Genomic DNA, 25,154 nt, shown 5'->3' with positions numbered 1-25,154 from the left:
CAGGGTATTCACAAAGTGCTTGTCTGGGGTAGCAGCCTACCTCAGACATCATGGGGTCCAGATCTTCCCTTATCTTGATGACTGGCTGGTCAAGGGCAGCTCCAGGTCGCAGGTGTGGGATCATGTGGCGCTCCTCCTGTCCACCTGCACCGCTCTGGTCCTGTTGGTAAACGACACCAAGTCCATGTTAGTCCCAGTGCAGTGCATAGAGTTTATTGGGGCAGTCCTGGACGCGACATCAGCCAGGGTCTCCCTCCCACCAGACAGATTTGAGACCCTAAAGGGCTCATTGACACAGTCACAAGGTTTCCCGTGACCACAGCCAGGGAATCCCTCCAACTCCTGGGTCACATGTCGGTGTGCACATATGTGGTTCGCCACGCCAGACTCAGGATGAGGACCCTCTAGCTCTGGTTGGCCTTGGTGTTCTCCCAGTCCAGAGACAGGATGGACAACGTCCTCACTGTGCCCGAACCTGTGATTGCCTCCCTATAATGGTGGTCCTCCCCAGGGAACATGCTCCATGGGGTCCCGTTCAAGGGCAGGCCCCCATCAGTGGAGCTGGTGTCCGACGTCTACGACCTGGGGTGGGGAGACCATGTAGGGAACGTTCAGACCCAAGGTCTGTGGTCCGCGCAGGACTTTGCCCTGCATATAAACGTCAAGGAGCTCAGGGCGGTCCGTCTGGCATGTGTGGCTCGCAGTTGGAAGGCAGAGTGGTCAGGTTCTCATGGACAACACGGCCTCGATGTTTTATATCAACAGGCAAGATGGGGCCCGCTCCTCTGCCCTCTGCCAGGAAGCCCTCAGGCTGTGGGACTTCTGTATAGCCCACAATATTTGCCTACAAGCCCACCACTTACCAGGCACCTGGAAATCGCAGGCGGATCGCCTGAGCCGAGACTTCTCCTCTCAGCGCGAGTGGTCACTACACCCAGAGGTGGTGCACAGGATTTTCCAAGAGTGGGGCACTCCCCAGGTGGACCTGTTCTTGACACGGCAGAGCCACCGGCGTCTCCGCTTCTGCTCCAGGGAGGGGTTGGGCGTGGGTGCCATCTCCGATGCCTTCCCCCTGTCCTGGTTGGGCCAGCTTCTCTATGCCTTCCCCCCATTCCCACTGATCGGCAAGGTCTTGGAGAAGATAAAAACGGACAGGGCCCGGGTGCTCCTGCCTGGCCCCGGCACGGCCCAGGCAACATTGGTACTGGACTCTCACAAGCCTGGCAGTCGCCCCGACGTGGCCATTACCATCCCGCCCAGACCTGCTCTCTCAGGACTAGGGCCGCCTCCTCCACCCCAACCTCGCGGCACTCCACCTCACAGCATGGCTGCTCAGTGGTTAGGCTGGGAGGAACAGACGTGCTCGGAAGGGGTTCAGCGCATCCTCCAGGAAAGCTGATGGCCCTCCACATGTCAGGCCTACTTGGCGAAGTGGTCTCGGTTTTCCCAGTGGGCAGCAGATTGGGGCGATTCGCCCGTGGTGGCTCCGATCCAGCTCATTTTAGACTATCTCCTTCACCTTAGAGCCCAGGGCTTAGCACCCTCGTCTGTCAAGGTGCACTTGGCAGCCATATCAGCCTTTCACCAACCGGTGCAAGGCCACACGGTATTCTCCCATGCTATGACTGGCAGATTCCTCAAGGGATTGGATCGTCTTTTCCTGTATGTTAGGCCCTCAGTCCCACAGTGGGACCTGAACTTGGTGCTGGCCTGGTTGACGGGTCCCCCGTTTGAGCCGCTAGCTACATGCTCCTGGTCGCAGCTCTTGTGGAAGGTAGCCTTCCTGGTGGCGATCACGTCAGCTCGACGGGTCTCGGAGCTCAGGGCCCTGACCTCCGAGCCCCCGTACACGGTGTTCCACAAGGATAAGGTCCAGCTCCGACCGCATCCTTCGTTCCTCCCCAAGGTGGTCTCCACCTACCACATGGGTCTGGACATCTTCCTACCAGTGCTCTGTCCCAAGCCCCATGCGTGCAGTGAGAAGCGCTTCCACATGCTGGATCTGAGATGGGCTTTGGCCTTTTACCTGGAACGTACAAAGCCGTTCAGGAAATCCTCACAGCTGTTCATCGCCTCGGCTGAATGCATGAGAGGTTGGCTGATCTCCACTCAGCGGCTCTCCAACTGGATCGCCTCGTGTATTTGTACCTGTTACGACCTGGCAGGAGTCCCCCCGCTGCTGATTGTGAGGGCACACTCGACTAGGGTGCAGGCCTTGCCGGCCGGCTTTTTAGCCCATGTTCCCATTCAGGACGTTTGTAGGGCTGCCACATGGTCTTCGGTTCACACGTTCATCTCGAATTATGTGATCGTCTCCCAAACCAGGGAGGACGCCGGGTTCGGCAGGGCTGTACTCCGTCCCGAGAGACTGTGAACTCCTACCCACCTCCAACAGATATAGCTTGGAATCACCTATTGTGGAATGCGCATGAGCAATCACTCGAAGAAAAGACAATTACCTTTCCTGTAACTGGTGTTCTTCGAGATGCGTTGCTCATGTCCATTCCACATCCCACCCTCCTTCCCCTCTGTCGGAGTTGTCTGGCAAGAAGGAACTGAGCGTGGGGGGAGCGCGCAGCGCCCCTTATACCGCGCCATAGAGGCGCCACTCCAGGCGTTGCTAGGGGTGCTCCCCTACGGGTACTGCTAGGGGAAAAACTTCCGGCACTGGTGCACGTGGCGAGCACGCACACCTATTGTGGAATGGACATGAGCAACACATCTCGAAGAACACCAGTTACGGAAAAGGTAACTGTCTTTTCCAGGTTAGATTTGGCACAAATTTCTCTACAAATTACATTAATATTAACTTTTGGTGAAGTATCTTCAAGTAGTTTGAATGCTGAGGTGAGCGGATTGTACTATACTTATGAAAATGTTAGAGGCGTTCTCCTGACATTTGAATGGCTTTCATCCACAGAGATATTTGGTCTCTTGGCTGTGTCCTCTATGAGCTGTGCACTTTAAAGCACCCGGTAAGTATATTCACAATCTGACTAATATCATATTATTTCAAAAAAAGATTGAATAGGGCAGAAAATTGTTGCAATGAGAGTATTTCAAAGACAGCTGCTGGAAGGAAACATTTGCAATTTAATGGAGTTCCTCAATTCTTTCACTTTAATTTCTCACATGAAGTCTGTTTTGGACATATTGAAACAAAGTGAAGTGTACACACAGACAAACACTGTATTCTTCCACATAGCACTGCTATTTTTATTTCCTAGAGGATCCCAAGGCATTTTACTAACTTTTATGGATAAGAATCAACCACCATTAAAATCCATCTGTCTTTGGAATGGAACATGGCTACTATTTAACAGTGCACAGCGACACTGTGTAAGTGTCAGGAAATGAAGAAGAATATCTTGTCCAAATGAAACTGCAGTGGGAATTTACGTATGAAGATATACTAAAGGAAGAACTAAAGCCAAACTTCAAACTTGGGTGCTTAAATATGGCTTTAAGTGCCTAACTTTAGATGCCCAAGTTTGAAAATATTGATCTAATTTATTGCAGATTTTGAAATCCAAATTAATGTAGAGTCCTTGGAAACATTTTCCAAAAACTTTGATTTGATATGGAAGCATTTTAATGCAAGAAGAAACTAGACACAACGTATTACAGCCAGGAGCATTCCTTTGATTTGGTGCTTCGCTCTTGAGCTTTGTGTGGAATAGAGAGTAGAGTAGAGGCTGATCAGAGTGACTGGAGAGGACCAGCTTTGTGGAAGCAGCAGAAGCTAAGCTCCCACTCTGCCTATAAAACCATGGAGATGTCACACAGAGCAGTATTGATTGAGGGGGCAGAAAGGCTGGCATGGGAATGGAACTGAGAAAAGTGCCAAGTACCCTCCCTTCTTGCTGCCGTGATCTTGCTTAGTGATTTTAAATGGCAGTGTGCAGTCATTACCTCCTATATCAAATGGCAGTAATTATTATTGTTTGATATATTTTATTGTTCAGTTTGAAGGCAACAGTTTACACCAGCTGGTGCTGAAGATCTGCAGAGGACATTTTATCCCAGTGTCTCCAAAGTATTCCTATGACCTGAGGATTTTAATTTCCCAGCTGTTTAAAATATCTCCAAGAGATCGACCATCTATCAATTCCATATTAAAGAAGTCCTTCTTGGAGAAGCGCATCATCAACTACTTGCCCCCTGAGGTGAGTTTCTTGTGCTGCTGCCTGCACTTTGACGCATCCTTATTCTTTTTTTGATTAGTCTACAGGTTTGGTTGATAAAGGTAATAGTATTGACATAATATGCTTAGACTCCTGCAAGGCATTTGACTTGGTACCGCATGACATCTTGATTAAAAAACTACACATTAAATGAATTAAAAGCTAGCTAACTGATAGGTTTCAAAATGTAATTGTAAATGGGGAATCATCAGCAAATGGGTGTTTCTAGTGGGGTGAGTCCATAGAGATTGGTTCTTGGCCCTGTTAAACATTTTTATTAATGACTTGGAAGAAAACACAAAATTGTCACTGATAAAGTTTGCAGATGACACAAAAATTGGGGGGGGGGTTAAAAAAGCAGAGGACAGATCACTGATGCAGAGCAATCTAGATCGCTGGTAAGCGGGACACAAACACACAGTATGCATTTTAATATCGCTAAATGTAAAAGTATACGTCTAGGAACAAAGAAATAGCCTGTACTTACACCATGGGAAATTCTATCATGGGAAACAATGACCTTGAAAAAGATTTGGGGGTTGTGGTGGATAATCAGCTGAATAGTGCGATGCTGTGGCCAAAAGGTCTAAGGCCATCATTGGATGTATAAACAGAGGAATCTTTAATAGAAGTAGAGAGGTTATTTTACCTCTGTATTTGGCACCTCTAATGGAATACTGTGTCCAGTTCTGGTGCCCACAGTTCAAGAAGGATGTCGATAAATCGGAGAGGGTTCAGAGAAGAGCCATGAGAATGATCAAAGGACTAGAAAACCTGCCTGATAGTGATATAGCTCCATGAGTCTGTCTATTTTGCTTAACAAAGAGAAGGTCATGGGAAACAAATATTTAATAATGGGTTCTTCAATCTAGCAGAGAAAGGTATAGCTCAATTCAGTGGCTGGATGTTGAAGTGAGACAAATTCTGATGGGAAATAAGGTGTAAGTTTGTTAACAGCAGAGTAATTAACCATTGGAACAACTTACACAGGGTCATGGTGGATTCTCCATCACTGACAATTTTTAAATTGATTGGTTGTTTTTCTAAAAGATATGCTCTAGGATAGGAGTTCTCAACCTTTTTCTTGCTGAGTTCCCCCCCCCCCCCCCAACATGCTATAAAAACTCCACGGCCCACCTGTGCCCCAACAACTGGTTTTCTGCATATAAAAGCCAGGACCAGCATTAGGGGGTAGCAAGCAGGGCAATGCCTGGGGCCCCATGCCACAAGAGCCCCCTGTGAAGATAAGTTGCTCAGGCTTCAGCTTCAACCCCAGGTGTCAGGGCTCAGGGCCCCGAGCTTCAGCCCCATGCAGTGGGACTTTGGCTTTCTGCCCTGGGCCCCAGTGAGTTTAATGCTGGCCTTGCTTGGCGGCCCCCCTGAAACCTGCTTGCAGTCCCCCAGGGGGCCCCGGACCCCTGCTTGAGAACCACTGCTCTAGGAGTTATTTTGGGGAAGTTCTGTGGCCTATGTTATACAGAAGATCGGACTAGATGATCACAAATAGTACCTTCTGGCCTTGAAATCTATGAATCTATTAAACAAGATACAGCACAGACAGTTGTAACAGATACTTTTTGCTTATAGGTAATGCAGGAAGAATTCAGCCACACTGTTATACATAAAAAAAGACCAGCAGCACAGTCTGTAGCCAAGTTGGTGCAGGGTAAGTCTTGTTTTATGACAGAATAATAATAAAATACATACGTTATTATTAATTAATGTTGGTTCTAAACTAATCTTGGTACTATCCAGAAGTGAAGATGTGTGATAATTACTGGATGGACTTACCTTTTTCAGCAGTTTTTAATGTGACTTGCAAATCAAGGGTTTGATTTAGCATCGCTAATGTAGGGGCGGAGAACTTCACCAGCAGAGGCACTCCACCCTGGAGGGAGGACAAGCATTGCTTACATCACTGCCCTATCCAGGTATTCCACCAGCGAAAGGCAACTTCCATTGAAATCCAGGTCACCATAAAAGCTCAGTGGAAGTGGAAGTTGCCATGGGGATGTGCTGAACCCATGGTTTAAAATAACTTTTGTGGTTAAACTTAATATAATTTACAAAACCGAGGGCCTGCTAGAACTTGCAGCTACCTATAGTTCAAGGCCATTGTTGGAACAAGTGTCTTTGCTTGGCTCTGCCAAGGTACCCCAGTCCTATCCTGCAAAACATATGCTATTGCAGTGCTGCACTTTTCTGGGGCACAGACCACTATTTGTTTTACGTTACACAGTGATTTTGTCATATGAACAAATGCCCTTTAAGGAGCACTCCTTCCTCACCACCCACAAGAAAAGTCAATAATAATAATTATTTAAAACACCAAACATACCTTTGGACTATTAAGTGCACATGCCTAAACTAACTGAACACAAACACTTATTGCTGTATCCTTGTTCTTCCTCAACTCATCCATTGCATCTATCATTAGATTTTAAGCTTATCTGGGCTGGGTCATTGTGTTGCTATGTATTGTGCAAAGCACTGAGCACACGTTTATGTGCTGTAAAAATAAATAATAATAATCTCATTTGTACTTGTGGCACAAATACAATTTAAATCAGAGCTGAAAGTCATAGACATCTCAATAGTAACATGACAGGTAATTGTATTATTTTGTCAGCTGACAGCATTTTGCAAAATAACATAATAAATTAGATCAAAATGTGAAAGACAACAATGTTGCATTTATAATTGACACCCACTGGTAAGTCAGGTATACATACCCGATCTGTGTTCTGTATTCTTCAGTATACAGTGGAGTCACATCATAGGCGCATTTAACTTACGCGATTTTAACTATACGCGCTCGGCAAAAAAAAAAAAAAAAAAGAGAAAAATAACAATTTAAATATTGTACGTGTAGTGCGGGCGATTCCGCCCGCCATTCCACTCAATGAGCGTTTGACTATATGCAATTTTTGCCTTACATGCTGACTTCAGAACCAAACCCCCGTGTAAGATGCGACTCCCCTGTATCACAAACACTCCACAATGTTGCTTATAGAAGAACAGAAGTTAGTTAAAACAAATTTGCAGGCTTAGATATGGTTGGTTCCTTTTTCATTTGTTTTTTAACTTCTAGGAATTGTGGGTAACATTTTCAGATGTTCCAGAGTGACTTAGGAGCCAAGTCCCATGTTCCAATGGGACTTAGGCACTGAGGAGCATATGTATCACTGACTTTCAATTAGATTGATGCTCCTTGGTGCCGAAGTTATTTTTGAAAAAGGGACTTGGCTCCTAAGTCACAGAAGCACTTTTGAAAATTTTATCCATAAGCTTGGGTCCTAGCTGCAATAAATCCCCCTGTCATGATACTCTTTGCAGTTGACAGTCCGTACTCAGGAGAAACTTAGGACTATACTAACAGTCTACTTCCTTCTCACAAGGGCACCACCTCTATTCATTAGTGTTGAGGTCTTTGCAATAGCACTGACTGTGAGACTCAAATTGGAGTGGCTTACAGCCCTCCTCATTTACCCAGGGCATGGATAAATTAAATTTCTCATTTTGCAGCTCTTTTTTCTTTCAGTTCTGAAGAACTATGGTGAAGTGTTGTCTGATGGTTAGAGGACATGACTGAGGGCCAGATTTACAAAGGTATTTGGGGGGTCTACCGGTGCAGCTAGGCACCTAGTGGGATTTACAGAAGTGCCTAAGCAGGTTAGGGGGCTAACTGCATTGAAATCTGGCCCTGGACCTCAAAGCTACTATGTTCTATTCTTGAGTCTAGCACTGAATCTCTGTGTAACCTTGAACAAATCTCTGTGCTTCAGTTTACTTATCTGTAAAATGAGTGAAAGGATACCTACCTCACAAGAGTGTTCTGAATCTTAATTAATTAATGCTTTCAAAAAGCTTTGGACTCTTTGGATGTAAGGCATGAGGTGAGGTGTATAGTATTATTAATCTAGTTAAGGTGGAATATAAAGGCCTTGTCCACACTACAAAGTTTTGTTGACAAAAGTGATGCCAACACTCAAAAATCGGCATAATAGAAATCGGTCAGTCATGTTCACACTCGCTCCCTCTGTTGGCAGAGCGAGTCCACAATTGGGGCACTATCATTGACAGTGTGAGCAATGCACTGTGGGTACCAATCCCACAGTCCAGCTCGACACCTTCTGTCGCTAGGTGTTGTGGGAAGGTGGAGTGGATCGCAGTGCATCTTGGGACCGGGCTCAATGTCCTGTAATACATTGCTTTTTGTCCCAGCATTCATGGGCTTCCGGCTTTATTTCACATCATTTTTTAATGGCCCTTCTTTGCTGTGAACCTTGGAATCTTTGTGAGAAGGGATGGATCCTGCACTGCTTTCCTATGCTCGGATAACTATCATTAAGACATCGTGGATGGCAGTGCAGTTAATCGCAAAGTTCCTAACTGAAAAAGGCTTTCAGTTGCCTGACATGCTGTGTGATATGGATAGGAGCAACTTTAGATTGCTTTTGGCATTCACAGAACAGCTGTAGAGGGCGGACCGTCACTTTTGGCTTAGGGAAACAAGCACTGAATGGTGGGATTGTATCATGCAGGTGTGGGATGAATAGTAGTGGCTACAGAACTTTCGGATGAGGAAAGCCACCTAACTGTGTGCGGAGCTCGCTCCAGCACTGCGGCGCAAGGACACCAGAATAAGAGCTGCCCTATCGGTAGAGAAGCGTGTGGAAATGTCTGTGTGGAAGCTGGCGACTCCAGACTGCTATCAGTCAGTTGTAAATCAATTTGGAGTCAGGAAGTCGACCGTTGGTTAATGCAAGTGTGCAGGGCAATTAATCGCCTCCTGCTACGAAGGACCGTGATTCTGGGAAATGTGCGTGAAATAGTGGATGACTTTGCAGAAATGGGTTTCCCTAACTGTGGAGGGGCCATAGATGGCACCAGACCACATTGGATGGAGTACATCAGAAGGAAGGGGTACTTCTCCATGGTGTTGCAGGCGCTTGTGGATCACCGTGGGCGTTTCACTGACATCAACGCGGAGTGGTCCAGGAAGGTGCATGATGCGCAAATCTTCAGGAGTATGGGCCTGTATAGAAAGCTACAAGCGGGGACTTTCTTTCCAGACCAGAAGATTACAGTGAGGGATGTTGAAATGCCCATAGTGATCCTCGGAGACCCGGCATACCTCTTACAGCCGTAGCTCATGAAACTATACAAGGGAAACCTGGACAGCAGTAAGGAGTGGGTCAACAACAGGCTGAGTAGGTGCTGGATGACCGTGGAATGTGCCTTTGGCAGATTAAAGATGCACTGACAATGCCTTTATGGCAGGTTAGACCTTAATGAGGATAATATTCCCATAGTCATAGCCGCGTGTTGTACATTGCATAATCTTTGTGAAGCTAAGGGTGAAAGGTTTACTCAGGAGTGGAGTGTTGAGGCAGACTGTTTGGCTGCTGATTTTGAGCAGCCAGATACCAGGGCTATCAGAGGAGCCCAGAGGCGGGCAGTTCGAATCAGGGAGGTTCTGAGGCAACACTTTTTGAAAATGAGAACCAGTAATGTATATCTCTGTGATTGGTGCTGCAATGTTACATTACATTTAATTTTCCTAGGAAGCAATGGTGACATTTGGGGCCTCACATTCCAGTAAGCAAATGATTAAACTGCCTGTGCATGTATTGGTAGTGCCTGCTATCTCAGTTTGTAGAAAAAGATGAGTTAACATTCAAAAACTTGTCTTTTATTTCACAAGAAACAATACACACACACACACACACACACACGCTTGGTGGGAAAGGAGGTACCAGGGAAGGGCAGACTTTCAGAGCTATGTGTAGGTCCAGCTATAATTATGAAAGTTGTCAAAGGGGGTGGAGTGAAAGGGAAACTGAGAAGTCCCGGAAAGCGGAAAGGACTTCTGCGGGCGGAGTTGGGGGGGCATGGAAAAGAGCTCTGAATGTGCTGCAGGGGAGGGCAAGCATGGATCTGCTTAATCTGCAGCATTATTAAGGACTTCAGTATCTGTGTTTGCTCCTCCATGACTTTAATCATCCTCTCAGTTGCATCCGTAACAAATTCCTGATTCTCTTTTCTGTCCTGCCTTTCGGCTTCCCTCCACTCCTTGCGTTCTCTTTTCTCTGCATTGGAGCACTGCAGTACCTCCCAGAACATGTCTTCTGTGCTCCGTCTTGAGCACTTATCTGTCGGAGGTGCTCAGCCAGTGTGTGTGGGGTGTTCCTGAAGGCCACATCTGCTAAAGCAGAAGGAACAATGCACAGAAGCATGATTGTTAAATTCACGTACAACATTGAAATATTTTAGTTAAATACATCTTTTGTAACATAACAATCACTTTCTTACTGACTCTTGGCAAGCACACATCTCTGTGAACACCCAGAGCATTGTGAGTGTTGGCTGGGGGGGTGGTGCTCTCCATGGGGAAAAGAGCACTCACTCTGCAAGGGTTATGGTTCAGCCGACTAGGAAAAAATTATAAAATTCTCCCACACTTTTCCACAGGTGGGGGTCATTGTAGCAGACATCTCACTGCTAAGGGTAAGCAGGGAAATGAGGGTACATCTACTCCATGCTTGTGGCTTCTGCCCTGGTCCCTATGCTACTCGCCTGTGTGCTGCGTTGGTCCTTGCATAAGTGATTGCCAAGTGGTGCTGGAAAGTTTCCTACAATGGGGGAAGGAACAAAGCAGCTCTGCCAAGGAACCTTAGGCAGAGGATTACCAAGTACCTCCAGGAAATTTTCCTAGAGATCTCTCTGGAGGATTCCTGTGAGATCTCAGCATGGATCAACACCTTGTTCTGCCGTACTGATTAGCTACACAGGGAAATGTCCAGCTCACAGAAACACAGCCAGCCTCCCACATTTCTGTGCCCTGAACCCACCTCCACACTACACAAACCACAGCCACTTACCAACTGTCTCCTCTCCTGCTTCTTGCTCACTGGAGAGCAACTGCTGAGAATGGCTGGACACCTCTAGAGTGGTGAACAGTTCCTGGCTGCCTGCCCCCACCAGGCGACCCTGCCGGGAGCTGCACATCATCATCCAACTCCACCTCTTCATCAATGACTTCGTCCTCCGGGTTAGGTCCTCTTTCCACTGCCTCCACTGAGGATAGCGTCCAGCTCCTTAATAGAACCAGCAGGTCTTAGGTACAGCACCGGAGCGACAGTTTGCCTCCCTTGCCTTATGGTATGCCTGCCCCAGCTCCTTTATCTTCACTCTGCACTGCAGCGGGTCCCAATCATAGCCCTTTTCGCTCAAGCCTCGAGCAATCTGCCCGTAGGTATCCAAATTCCTATGGCTCAAGCGCAGCTGGGACTGCACTGCCTCCTCTCCCCATACACTGAGAAGATCATAGAATCATAGGACTGGAAGGGACTTTGAGAGGTCATCTAGTCTAGTCTCCTGCACTCATGGCAGGACTAAGTATAAGATCCAGCAGCTCCGCAGTGGTCCAAGCAGGAAAGCGTTTGTTGCGATAACCTGCCCTGGTCACCTGAGAAGATGTGATGAGACCTCTCCATGCCGAGCAAACAGAAAATGGAATTTCAAAAATTCCCGGGGCTTCTAAGGGGGAGGGGTGGATGGTTGTTTACCTGGCTACAGGGCAATCGAGTTCAAACTGCATTGTGGGACATCTCCTGTAGGCCAAAAAAGGGATAAAATCAAGTGTGGTGTCTACACTGGCACTTTGTCGACAAAAATTTTGAGCCTTATGTCTCTTGTTGGGGTGGTTTTATTTTGTCGCCAGAACAGGGCATTTTTGCTGCCAAAAGTTGCATCGCAATATACACATTCACTGTTTTGTCGACAAAACTTTGTAGTGTAGACAAGGCCAAAGGGATATTTATTAGACTGTTCAGTGTGTATTAAACATATGCACTTTATTACAGTTTATAATTATTATGTAATAAGAACAATAGGAATAATTACCATTACAATTACATTTTTTTTGTTAAATAAGTTCCTAAACTTCAAAAAGTGAGAGTCCAGGACCATCGTCCTCCAAGATCCAGGATGGTGGCACCTGTCAAGAAACAGGAATTATTACATAGTAATGAATGGAAACCTCCTTCAAGAGTCCAGCAGCCTATTGCCCAGGTACTGGTCCTACAAGACTTACAGAGCTTTACTCCTTTCTGAAATGTAGTCAGGTTGAGATGGAAGAAATCTGCTTTTTAAAAGACTATTTTGGATTTTTGGCAGGAGTGCATTTCAAAGTATTTGGCAGTGGAGGCAGTCAAACTGAGTCTGTTCCCATTTGAAGGCTATAAAGCTTAATTCTGCTCTCAGTTATACTGGTGTAAATCCGGAGCAATTCAATGGACATAGTGAAGTTGCTCCAGGTTTGCAGTGACATAACTGAGAGCAGAATTTGGAGCACAGTGTTTTTCTTATTTAGGCAAAGTTATAATATAATTACCTACCAAATTCACGGTAATTAAAAACGCGTCACGGACCCTGAAATCTGGTCTCCCACTGTGAAATCTGGTCTTCTGTGTGCTTTTACCCTATACTATACAGATTTAATAGGGGAGATCAGTGTTTATCAAATTGGAGGTTCTGAACCAAAAGGGAGTTGCAGGGGGGTTGCAATGTTATTTAAGGGGGGATGCAGTATGGCCACCCTTATTTCTGCACTGCCTTCAGAGCTGGGTGGCTGGAGAGTGGTGGCTGCTGACTGAGGGACCAGCTCTACAGGCGGCAGCACAGAAGTAAGGGTGTCAATAGCATACCATGCCATCCTTACTTCTGCACTGCTGTTGGTGGCAGTTCTGCCTTCAGAGCTGGGCTTCCAACCAGCAGCTGCCGCTCTCCAACTGCCCAGCTCTGAAGGCAGCGCCACCGCCAGCAGCAGTGCAGAAGTAAGGGTAGCATTACCGCATCCCCCTCCCATAATCTTTGCGATCCCCCCACAACTCCTTTTTGGGTCAGGACCCCTACAATTACAACACCGTGAATTTTCAGATTTAAATAGCTGAAATCATGAAACTTACGATTTTTAAAATCCTATGACCGTGAAATTGGTAAGGCCCTAAATATAATGTTAACATATTATGTAACTATATAATACATTATTAACCTGATCCTGAATTAGTAACACTCAAACAACCTGGCTAAATAGTCTGGCTTGCCAGTTGAGGAGCCCTCCTCTTCTGAGTACGCTAGAAAAAGTGACCAATTTCTAAGTACAGTACCTATCCTCTTTCTGGCACTTCTCTTGTGTACGTACTTGTGTTTTTCCGCTACAAGGACAATCCATATTTTACCATTCCACAATTCCATAGAAGAAAGGGATGTGTGTCACATTTTTCCAATAAAGTTCAATACAAAGTCTAACTGCTAATAATAATAATAAAAAAATTCATTGTTTACAATGAAGCTCCTTTACCAGAGCATTAAGTGAGCCTGTCAAGGGATCTCTAGGAAGCTGATGTTTTGTCATGAGATTAATCTTTTTAAATTATTTTTCCCAAAACTGTCTAATTCCTGGACAAAAGCACTACAAGTGCAAATATGTTTCCCTTTCCGTGCTGCCTCCCTGTTAGCAAAAATATGATGGATCTAAACTGGAGTCATATGCCATTTATACAGTAATTTATATATTTTTTAGTCTTTGAGCTATACAAATTGAAGATGTATATCCCCTTTCTCAATTTCTTTGTCCAAATCCCTCTCCCTCTTTTCATCTGGGTTGTTTTCTTATCAGCATCTTTTTCTATCAAAATTATAGATATCTGAGAAATTAAACCTTTTGTTCCACCTTGCTCCTGGGTAACTCCTGAAATGTAGTTAAAGGTGTAGATAGAGCTGCCTCATATCCAACTTTCATAATAAAATGTGTCATAATAAGTCATCCCTGGAATTCATTCAGGGCTTCAGAGCAACGTGAATAAAATTTATTACAATGGCTCTAATGTATCTAGTTTATAGGCACAAAGAACTGTTGGCTGACTCACAATGAGGAGAGCCCCTTAATGAGGGGAGTTGAAGTAATGGGTAGACAGGAAAGGACTGCAGTAAGAAAAATGTGCCTCTGGAAGCCAGTAAGCCTCTAGATGAGGTGTGAAAAGGTATGGGGAAGTTGTCCTGGGTATAGTGTAGACAGTTAGTATTATCACCTAACTGAGAATGGGGAGTGGGAATGGAACTTGCCTTAAAAATGTGACAAGTGCTGAGGATAAAAACTAGCATCCAGCTTATCATGTCTTGGTTAAGAATGATCATTCATTACCTTTGAAATTTCGTCCTGTTATATGTATTTTCAGCATTGGCGCTCCAGATTTAAGATGGCAGAAAGGCCAGAAGCTGCCAGAGTACATGGACATTATGGTCATTACTATGATAAACTTGACAACTTGCAGAAGAGACTTTATGTACAAGATGACCTTTCTCACATCAACCAAAGAGTCGAGGAGTATTATAAACAGAAAGGACAAGTTGCACCACCCTCACCTGAGTGGTAAGCCTTTCCCTCAATTTAATTACTGAAGAATCACCAATATCTTGACTCCTCAAATTTTTTGATCATGTAGCAATGTTGAGCTGTAGAAGCAGAGTCACTCATTCCGTGTGATTCCTTTCCTGCTCAGGTTTTGATGTGGTTCTTGTATTACACATGATTCAACAAGAAAAAATGAAATGCCCATTTCTATCTACCCAATTCAACCTAAAGATTCACTTCTGAATGTATTTTCATGACATTTGAAACTGTTCATTGTAGAAACTTGTCCTAGATCTCCGTGCAGCTCCCAGTCCAAATATTGTGGGAGAAATAAAACTACCCTGATCTGGACTTGTGGTTTTTAAGAGCCAAAGGCTGTTCTTCCCCTCTGTCCTGCCACCCCAACTTCAAATGCTCAGAAGGCTCTAAACACAGCAGGACCAATACAGTTCTCCAGCCTGGAGATTAGGGCTAGGGTAGGCCACAGAGAGATTTCCTCCTGCAGACTTATACTATAGCTTCCGTAGAAAGGTTCCTTTCTCCTGTAAGTTTATAAACTTCACAGCCTTCCTCATTCAGGCTCCACAGTTGGAAGCGTTCTCCTATTTCTGAGGCTGCCTGTCCATTAGTCACAAATGGATGGGTTCAAGAAGCATTGCATAAGGTAGACCAAGTTAAGGATTCAGGGATGCCAGATTTAAATTAAAAAGAATAGGAGTACTTGTGGCACCTTAGAGACTAACAAATTTATTAGAGCATAAGTTTTCGTGGGCTACAGCCCACTTCTTCGGATGCATATAGAATGGAACATATATTGAGGAGATATATATACACACATACAGAGAGCATGAACAGGTGGGAGTTGTCTTACCAACTCTGAGAGGCCAATTAAGTAAGAGGGGAAAAAAAACTTTTGAAGTGATAATCAAGATAGCCCAGTACAGACAGTTTGATAAGAAGTGTGAGAATACTTACAAGGGGAGATAGATTCAATGTTTGTAATGGCTCAGCCATTCCCAGTCCTTATTCAATCCTAAGTTGATTGTATCTAGTTTGCACTTTAAATTGTGACTTGTTTGGGAAGCTTCAGTTAAGGTAGGCTGGGTCATAAGGTTTTGGTCAAGGAAGGCAGGGTTGGGGATATCTCAGTTAAGGATGACTGAATTTAGGATACCTGGCTTAAGGATGGCTAAATTCAGGATGTTAAGGACAAACTAAGTTGAGTTTGGTTCTTTGAATGACAGTAGCATTCAGAAGGCATGATGCCAAATAACTGAGGACCAAGGAACTTACAAGTGACTGCTGATTGTTTTGCAACTAAAAAAAGAGAAAAAGAAATTCTATGAAAAACCCCTGCTAATACAAAGTGAGGGTGTTACAGGCACACAGAAGTTAGAAAATGCAACATTTAGGATTGAACATGCAACTTTAACTCTTGGTTCTTGTGTGAATGCATTATAAAACAGTATTGTTTTTAATAACATGTTCATATACTATTTCTCAAACTTCAGAAGATTGGTATAATTGATGGATTGGAGAGGGCAAGGGACAGAGGTCAAGTGAATATATGGTTACTCAATAGTACATTCTTTATACATTTAGCACAGTATAGGTAGAATTCAGAAAGTAACTTCTGGTAAACAAATTTCTGGGTGTGTATATATAGGGAGCTTCCATGTTAGTATAATTTGCTGAAAGTTGTAAACAAAAATACCATAGTTGAATGTCATTGTTTTTCTGTCAGGCCTGCAGAGTATCTTCAAAGACGGCTCGAAGCCCAGCAGTACAAGATGAAAGTGGAAAAGCAGTTGGTAAGTATAAATTGAATTATAGAATACAATCACTAAAGTGGAAATGAGTGAAAGCCCAGAAAATGAACTTGTGTCTTTCTCACAGCAAAATATAGCACTGACAAACAGGGAACTCTGCTGTAATGTTTTAATCGATTTATTCTGCAATTTTCTTCTCAAGATTTTACTTTTTATTGTAAGAAAAACCTCCTAATGCGAAATACCATTATAACTATTTCTTCCTGAAATATGTACTGTACTTATGGCACTTTTGATTGGGGCGTGGAGGGCGGGGAACTCAGAAGAGAAAATCTCTAAATGGAAATTCCTTTGCTTTGGAAATGATCTTTTGTATATCAACAGGGACTGCGACCATCCTCTGCTGACCCACGTCACAACCAGATCCAGCAGCAGGAAGTGATGGAAGAGCAGTTCAAAGACCATCAGAGGGATCTAGCTAGAAGGAATGAAATAAAAGAAGAGGTAAAAGACATGTTCATCTTAGTTGGTCAGAGCCATTTTATTATATTAATTGGCAATTACACTTTTCATTTGTGAAAAATGATATCCTTTCCCCTGTCCACAAATAGAGTACTGTATTTAGCTGGATTCATATGCAGGTTATGTAGTACTGCCACCACCTGGTAAGGTCCTGGTACAAGAAGCTGATTTGAATAGCCATGTGAAAAAGCACAGTGCTGATTCTGATCTCACTTCCTTTGAAGTCAGTAGAATTACATTGTCGTAAAAACAGCGTGAGAGGAGAATGAGTCCCCATGTTTAAAAACCAAAAGATGTATTATTCTCTTAGTTTTTGTTCCCAGTTTCACCCTTCACTACCACATTTAGAGATGCTATTTACGCGATATATTGTTATCCATGGAGGTTACTTGTATTTTTTATATAAACTGTACTCGATTCTGTGATGCTTTTGTATGATTGATAAAACAGTAATAATACTTACTTCTCATATGGATACACAAAAATTACATGCTAATGTATTACAAACTTATTTGTTAAAACAAATGTATGTATCTATTACACACAAAAACTACATTAAAATACACCTCTACCCCGATATAACGCGACCTGATATAACACGAATTCGGATATAACGCGGTAAAGCAGCGCTCCGGGGGGGCAGGGCTGTGCGCTCCGGTGGATCAAAGCAAGTTCAATATAACGCGGTTTCACCTATAATGTGGAAAGATTTTTTTGGCTCCCAAGGACAGCGTTATATCAGGGTAGAGGTGTATTAAGGTAGAATCAATGTTACTGTATATAATTACACACATAATTTGGATGTCCATGTATTATTTTTTCTTAACCAGTGTTATTTCTAAGGGAAACTGCATGCACAATATTCTAAACTTGGTGTTGTTTAACAGGAATACCTGAAACAATTACAGAAAATTCGGCAACAGTACCACAGTGATGTGAAAGAACTTAGATTCAAAGCAGGGGCATTCCAGGTAACAACTCCCCCCTACTCAGTTCCAGAAGTGATCATTTAAAGTCAATATCCAATTTACCCAGTAACTGAAAGAAGCATTTTGTAAATATATCCTTTAGGAGAATCCACAAATAAAAGACAAAACCTATCTTGTGAAACAAGGGAAAGCTGGGGGCCAGCCCGATCCAAAAGATACTCCTGGAAGAACAGAAGAACCAGTCCAGGTACCAACATTGTAATAAAGTTTGAACACATTACCGCAAAGTAATTAAAGTACAGTCAGTCAATGTGATCCTGCACACCTCTAGTCTATTTCTCTGAGAACTCTGAGAAGTAATAGTCAAGGAAATAAGGAACACATGAAAAATAACTTAGATCTGATAGTCAGTTTTTACTGCATGTGAGATTTTATGTCCCTATGTTCATTTTATGTCTAGCCTGAGAAGTTTCTCCCGTTTGGTCCTGGTTTGTTCAGGTCAATTTTGTTTCTCCCCAACTTTTACTGTGATGTACTTTTGCTTTATTTAAAGAAATCTGTTCCTTTTTTCATGCTTTAAAAGTGGCATGCAGTGGAATCCACTCACAGGGGCAGATCTTCATGAGTGTGGATGGCTCCATGCAGAGCTAAGCAGGTTCAGTTTTGCTGTGGAGGAGCAAGACTTGCAGAGGCTGCACAGGGAGTGAGTTAGAGCCAAATTCCATTGGGACTTTTTGGCCAGGAAGAGACTTGGGAACAAGCTGGGAGGAGACGTAGGGCCAGAGGATCCCCTGTAGCATAGATCCTCCACTTCTTCCTCACCAAGGGCTGGCAAACCAACTCCAGTTCTTAGGGGGGGACTAGCAGCTGAAGAGTGGCTCCAGTCTAGCTTTTCCAGACCCCAGAGAGTTCTGCAGCAGCCAGCTAGCCCAGTTACTTGGGCTTGGGAGAAGATTTGGTCTGACTGTTTTGGGGGTTTGACTATTTCTTTTTATAGGATGGTTATCAGGGAGTTGCGACAGGGGAATTGGTGGAAAATAGACATGCACATTTTGGAATGGAAGATGCCAGGGTCCTATGTAATTCTAATCATAGAATCATAGAATATCAGGGTTGGAAGGGATCTCAGGATGTCATCTAGTCCAACCCCCTGCTCAAAGCAGGACCAATTCCCAACTAAATCATACCAGCTAGGGCTTTGTCAAGCCTGACCTTAAAAACCTCTAAGGAAGGAGATTCCACCATCTCCCTAGGTAACCCATTCCAGTGCTTCACCACCCTCCTAGTGAAAAGTTTTTCCTAATATCCAACTTAAACCTCCCCCACTGCAACTTGAGACCATTACTCCTTGTTCTGTCATCTGCCACCACTGAGAACAGTCTAGATCCATCCTCTTTGGAACCCCCTTTCAGGTAGTTGAAAGCAGCTATCAAATCCCCCCTAATTCTTCTCTTCTGCAGACTAAACAATCCCAGTTTCCTCAGCCTCTCCTCATAAATCATGTGTTCCAGCCCCCTAATCATTTTTGTTGCCCTCCGCTGGACTCTTTCCAATTTTTTCACATCCTTCTTGTAGCGTGGGGCCCAAAACTGGACACAGTACTCCAAATGAGGCCTCACCAATGTCAAATAGAGGGGAATGATCACGTCCCTCGATCTGCTGGCAATGCCCCTACTTATACAGCCCCAAATGCCGTTAGCCTTCTTGGCAACAAGGGCACACTCTTGATGCATATCCAGCTTGACTTGGCCCCAGGTAGTTTATTTCGTTATATTAGAGACAACAGAGTATATTGAAACCACTTGCATCTGGGACCTGATTCAATGCCCATTTAAATCAAGGGCACAGCCAGTTTATGGGAAATCAGGATTAAAACAGCACAGAAACCGTTTCTCCTAACATCTAATAGATGGCGCAGTGCATCTGTGGGCTAAGCACCTGCTTGACTTCAGCTGTGTTCATGGACTTCCTCCACGTATTTGAGAAAGTTTTCTTATGCTTCACGTGTTAATTAAAGTCTGAAAATTGTTTGTATATTTTATTAGGGAGATGGTGACACACCTGACCCCTTAGGAGATGCTAATTTTCTCTTGCATCCGACGAAGTGGGTATTCGCCCACGAAAGCTTATGCTCCAATACGTCTGTTAGTCTATAAGGTGCCACAGGACTCTCTTTCGCTTTTTACAGATGCAGACTAACATGGCTACCCCTCTGATACCTCATTTTCTCTGTTTATTTGACAGGTAGCTAATACAGAGCTATGTTGTGGCATTGGATGTAGGAAAATGAAGTGGTATAATTAAATAACATTTTAAGTGCCGTCATCAGACAAGATACTATGGAGGGCAATTAGTCTTTCCACAGTTAAGGTTGTAACCAGATTTCCATTCTAAACTTGATTTTTCACTGACTCTCAAACTAGAACTAGATGAATCTGAAACGTCTTATACTGGTCCTGTGTCAGAGCAGGGGTTTGGTTTGTTGGGGGTAAACTGACAAAGTATTCTTTAAATATGGGAGTTTGAAAAATCAGAGGTTTGCACTTTTTGAAAAGTTTCCTAACTTTTTTTTTTTGCCAAGTCAGCTAATATTGGCTGATATTCCAATTAGCAGTGAAGCAATCAGGAGAATACTCATACAGAGCAATTAATATATATACACCATTAATCATACACTTTATACATAGTCTATACATACTCTGGTTCTGAGGAGTGGATGTATAATTGTACTTTTTGAACTTTATGAGCATTTTATTTTTTTCTTCAAGGATATTGAAGAAAACTTAAAACATATCAGACTACAGAACTGGCAAGAGAGAAGAGTCCTGGAAAAGAAACATAAAACAAAGGTAACTGAGATCAGTGCCCTATTTTCTTCTCCTTTATAGCTTTCCTCTATTTGTCTCAGATGGTCCCACTAGCTCTAGAAAGCAGGTTGCGTACAAGTCAACACGAGTGCTACTTTATGGATCGCTGGAGAAGAGTTTCTGTGGGAGCAAAGGGTCATCAAGGAAAGTAGCATGGTAACACAGCCCTGCCCCCAACTTGATAGTGACTCCCATTAGATACTCTAGAGACAAGGTGGGTGAGGTAATATCTTTAATTGGACCAACTTCTCTTGGTGAGAGAGACAACCTGAAGAAGAGCTCTATATGGCTAGACAGCTTGTCTCTCTCACCAAGAGAAGTTGGTCCAATTAAAGATACTACCGTACCTATCTTGTCTCTCTAATATCCTGGGACCGATACAGCTACACTTTAGATACTCTACACAGTTACCATATCTCCTCTTATCTTTTTATCAAGGCACACTAGTACTGTATAAAAATACTCCAATTGAATTCAGGTTCAGTCAAAGTTAGGTCTGGCTGTTAATCCATTAACATTTCCTTTGTAAGTCATCACCTCTTACAGTAGAACCTCAGAGTTACGGACACCTTGGAATGGAGGTTGTCTGTAACTCTGAAATGTTCATAACTCTGAACAAAGCCCAGTTCTGGCTCCAGATCCAGCAGCTGACACTCCAGGCTAGGATTCAGCAGCAGATGAGCTCCCTACTCAGCCCCACATGAGTTTGCAAGCTTGTCCCCCTCTCTGCAGGGGTGTGTGTGAAAACAGTATGTCCCGCTCCCAGCCTAGGGAGTGTGTGTGGTGTGTGTAAGCTGCACAGACCCCAGTGCTGCTCCTGCTCTGCTGGCTCTGGCTGCCTTGGGCTGGCAGCCCCAGTGTCTTGCTGTAAGTGGCTGCCCTGGGAGTGAGGGTGTGGCGGGGCGGGGTGGGGGAGGGAGGGCCGGCAGCCCAAATGTGCCTGGGCCTACCTTTAAGATGCAATAAGGGCACAGTACAGTATTTGCTTTTTCTTTTTTTGGTCTCTGCTGCTGCCTGATTGGTTATTTCTGGTTTCACATGGTATCTGGTTGGCCGGTCAGTCCATAACTCTGGTGTTTGTATTTTTGAGGTTTACTGTATCTCTCTACTGTTGTTTAAATGATAGAAGCAGATGAAAATGTTAAATGAAAATTTACATGAGACGTCAGGAAACTTTTCTAACAATACTCTCAATTAGGCACTGGAATAAGGCTTCTAAGGGAAGTTATTGTAGACCAGGCACTGCAAGTATTCAAAATTTGGACTGGACAGTATTCTTGAGAACCTACAATAGAGACCAATCATGTGCATGGCAAAGGGGGGCACTAGACGGTTATTTAATAGGGCTTTTCTTTAATTCTCGGACATTGTTGTCTTGTCTAGTCTTGTCATACAATCATTTGCCGTCTTGTCATACAATAATTATCATATAATGACTATCTAAAAGATTGTTATCCCTCTTTTGTTTATAGGGACATTGTCAATTTCAGTAAGTGTTTTTAAAATAGTTTTAAGTACTACTACTTCCCTGAAACCACGTGCTAATCTTTGCTGCTGCATTTTTCAATTTTGAAAACTTTTTTTCCCATTTCCCTGTTGCTGTGTGAAAGACACAAACACGGGAAACTAACCATACTGAAACTGACTATACAGAAATTGCTGTCAAATAAACAAAGTGAACAAACAGGGAAATATTTTTTTTCTAATCTATTCAGGTGTAGTTATCTTAGTTGTCACTTGTAATAACAATAGATAAACCGTTTTCATAGAAAAGTAATTTTTGAGTTTGTAGTGCCCCTTTTAAGATGCATAGATTTTAATGAGCTACTTTAATGAAGTATGTGAACTTCTTTTTTTTAGGGAGGAGTAAAATTTGAAATTAATTTAGATGCATGTGTTCCTGAGGAAGATACTGTGCAAGAAGAGGTATGTTGTAGCTATGTTAAAAACACATTTGCTTTAGTAGTCTGAAGATATGATAGCAGCTCCATCATTTAAGTTGTAACTAGGTTTCCATTATAATCCTCCTCCTCCTCCTCCCTTTGTTATAATGAAAATATTCCACTTGATATTGCACATGTGTGATCATCTGCCAGAGGAAGATTTTTGGATGGGGAAATTTGATGGTGATTGGATAAAGCATTAAGCAGAAATAGGGCTGTCAAGCGATTACAAAAATTAATCGTGATGAACTGTGCAATTAAAAAGATGAATCGCAATGAGTCGCACAGTTAAAGAATAGAATACCATTTATTTAAATATTTGTGGATGTTTTCTACATTTCAATTATATTGATTTCAATTACCAGACAGAATACAAACTGTACAGTGCTCATATTATATTATTATTTTTATTACAAATATTTGCACAGTAAGAAATAGTATTGTTCAGTTCACCTAATACAGGGATCGGCAACCTTCGGCATGTGGCTCGCCAGGGTAAGCCCCCTGGCGGGCCGGGCCGGTTTGTTTACCTGCCGCATCCGCAGGTTTGGCCGATCATGGCTCCCACTGGCCGCGGTTCGCTGTTCCAGGCCAATGGGGGCTGCGGGAAGCAGTGCAGGCCGAGAGATGTGCTGGCTGCAGCTTCTCGCAGCCCCCATTGGCCTGGAACGGCAAACCGCAGCCAGTGGGAGCCGCAATCGGCCGAATCTGCGGACACGGCAGGTAAACAAACCAGCCTGGCCCGCCAGGGGGCTTATCCTGGCGGCCCACGTGCCAAAGGTTGCCGATCCCTGATCTAATACAAGTACTGTAGTACAATCTGTTTATCATAAAAGTTGAACTTACAAATGTAGAATTATGTACAAAAAATAACTGCACTAACATTCCTGTTCTCACTTTCAGGTGACATTGTAAATAAGAAGCGGGCAGCATTTTGTCCCATAAATGTAAACAAACTTGTTTGTCTTAGCTATTGGCTGAACAAGAAGTAGGACTGAGTGGACTTGTAGGCTCTAAAGTTTTACATTGTTTTGCTTTCTGAGTGCAATTATGTAACAAAAAAAATCTACATTTGTAAGTTACACTTTCACAATAAAGATATTGCACTTCAGTACTTGTATGAGGTGAATTGAAAAATACTATTTCTTTATCATTTTTACAGTGCAAATAGTTATAATAAAAATGATATAAAGTGAACACTGTACACTTTGTATTCTGTGTTGTAATTGAAATAAATATATTTGAAAATGTAGAAAGACATCCAAAAATATTTAATAAATATCAATTGGTATTCTATTGTTTAACTGTGCAATTGCAATTAATTTTTTAATTGCTATTAATTGTTTTGAGTTAATTGCGTGAGTTAACTGCGATTAATCTACAGCCCTAATCAGAAACAAAAGGATGAAAGCTCAGAGTAATTTTACTTTTGTAAAAGTTTTTTTGGGAAATATCATCTCTCAAAAGTGCTTTAGTCTGCAAACTCCAAATTGGGCTTATCAATTACTTCAATAAAGTGCCTTTGAGTATTTCTGGAACATGTCAATGGCTGCTTTTGGAGCTACTAGCTACAGTTGTTTTGAGCTGGTGGTTGTTTCATAGAATTCAAAAGTCCACAGCAGTTCTGGAGAACTTTGTACTGTATATAATCTCTGTGGTCTCAGTTGTCTGTAAAGCTTATAAATTGCACAGAATCAAAGATGGTCACTGGGGCCAAGAGCCTCTCTGGTCTTGTAGAGTTATAAAGTACACAGAGTCCTATCAGTCTTTGTGGTCCTGGTTATTCTCTCTGACTTTGCTACATTTTCAAGCTCTGCAGACCAGAGGGTTCCTGCAGAGTTTATAAGCTCAACCGTGCCATAGAGCTGGTAATACAGCGCAGTGTGTAGAAACTTTCACAGAAATAGGGCTGCAGTCAGAACTTCTGCCTAATATAATTCCTCTGGAGCCTTTAAAGTTACTATGTATGTCATGGTTCAGACAGCTCATCTTCACTTAGTGGGAATTGAGCTTCTCAGGCAAGACATCCTGTTATTCCCTAATCATGCCTACCAACTACTTTTAAAAAATTCATTTATAAGCCTACTGAGTTTGCAAAGAAACTGATTTTTATACCCTTTTTTGTGGGATGTTGAGCTGGCTTATAAATAAATATATATGATAATAAGGTCGGTCTTTATTCATTTATTGAAATAACTTGCTCGAAGAATTTAAAAGTTGAGCCTGAGTCATTGCTGCATTACTTCTGTGTTATGCCAGTGTAGCTCCATTTAGATTTCAATGGGCAGGTAGTGGGGAGTCACAATCACCTGATGCGGTTCAACAAGGACAAGTGCAGAGTCCTGCACTTAGGATGGAAGAATCCTATGCACTGCTACAGGTTGGGGACTGACTGGCTAAGCAGCAGTTCTGCAGAAGAGAACCTGGGGATTACAGTGGATGAGAAGCTGGATATGAGTCAACAGTGTGCCCTTGTTGCCAAGATGGCTAACGGCATATTGGGCTGCATTAGTAGGAGCA

At 43.3% G+C, this 25,154-nt stretch overlaps 1 protein-coding gene across 2 annotated transcripts in view; it reads left to right on the top strand.

Moving 5' to 3' along the window:
- The window catches only part of NEK5 (NIMA related kinase 5), a 49,588-nt gene that overhangs the window by 16,426 nt on the left and 8,008 nt on the right, over positions 1-25,154 (top strand). For both annotated transcript variants that reach the window (XM_065581260.1, XM_005305625.5), the window contains exons 8-18: positions 2,921-2,975; positions 3,966-4,166; positions 5,772-5,850; positions 12,124-12,260; positions 14,429-14,622; positions 16,349-16,415; positions 16,758-16,877; positions 17,783-17,866; positions 17,967-18,071; positions 20,593-20,673; positions 22,552-22,617. In XM_065581260.1, coding sequence (XP_065437332.1) covers positions 2,921-2,975; positions 3,966-4,166; positions 5,772-5,850; positions 12,124-12,260; positions 14,429-14,622; positions 16,349-16,415; positions 16,758-16,877; positions 17,783-17,866; positions 17,967-18,071; positions 20,593-20,673; positions 22,552-22,617 — 1,189 coding nt within the window. The remainder of the gene's footprint in view (positions 1-2,920; positions 2,976-3,965; positions 4,167-5,771; positions 5,851-12,123; positions 12,261-14,428; positions 14,623-16,348; positions 16,416-16,757; positions 16,878-17,782; positions 17,867-17,966; positions 18,072-20,592; positions 20,674-22,551; positions 22,618-25,154) is intronic.

This window comes from Chrysemys picta, chromosome 1, assembly GCF_011386835.1.
Source record: "Chrysemys picta bellii isolate R12L10 chromosome 1, ASM1138683v2, whole genome shotgun sequence".
In the NCBI taxonomy this organism is placed as follows: domain Eukaryota; kingdom Metazoa; phylum Chordata; order Testudines; family Emydidae; genus Chrysemys; species Chrysemys picta.
Note: the sequence above shows the minus strand (reverse complement) of the source record. Positions and strands in the feature narration are given on the sequence as shown.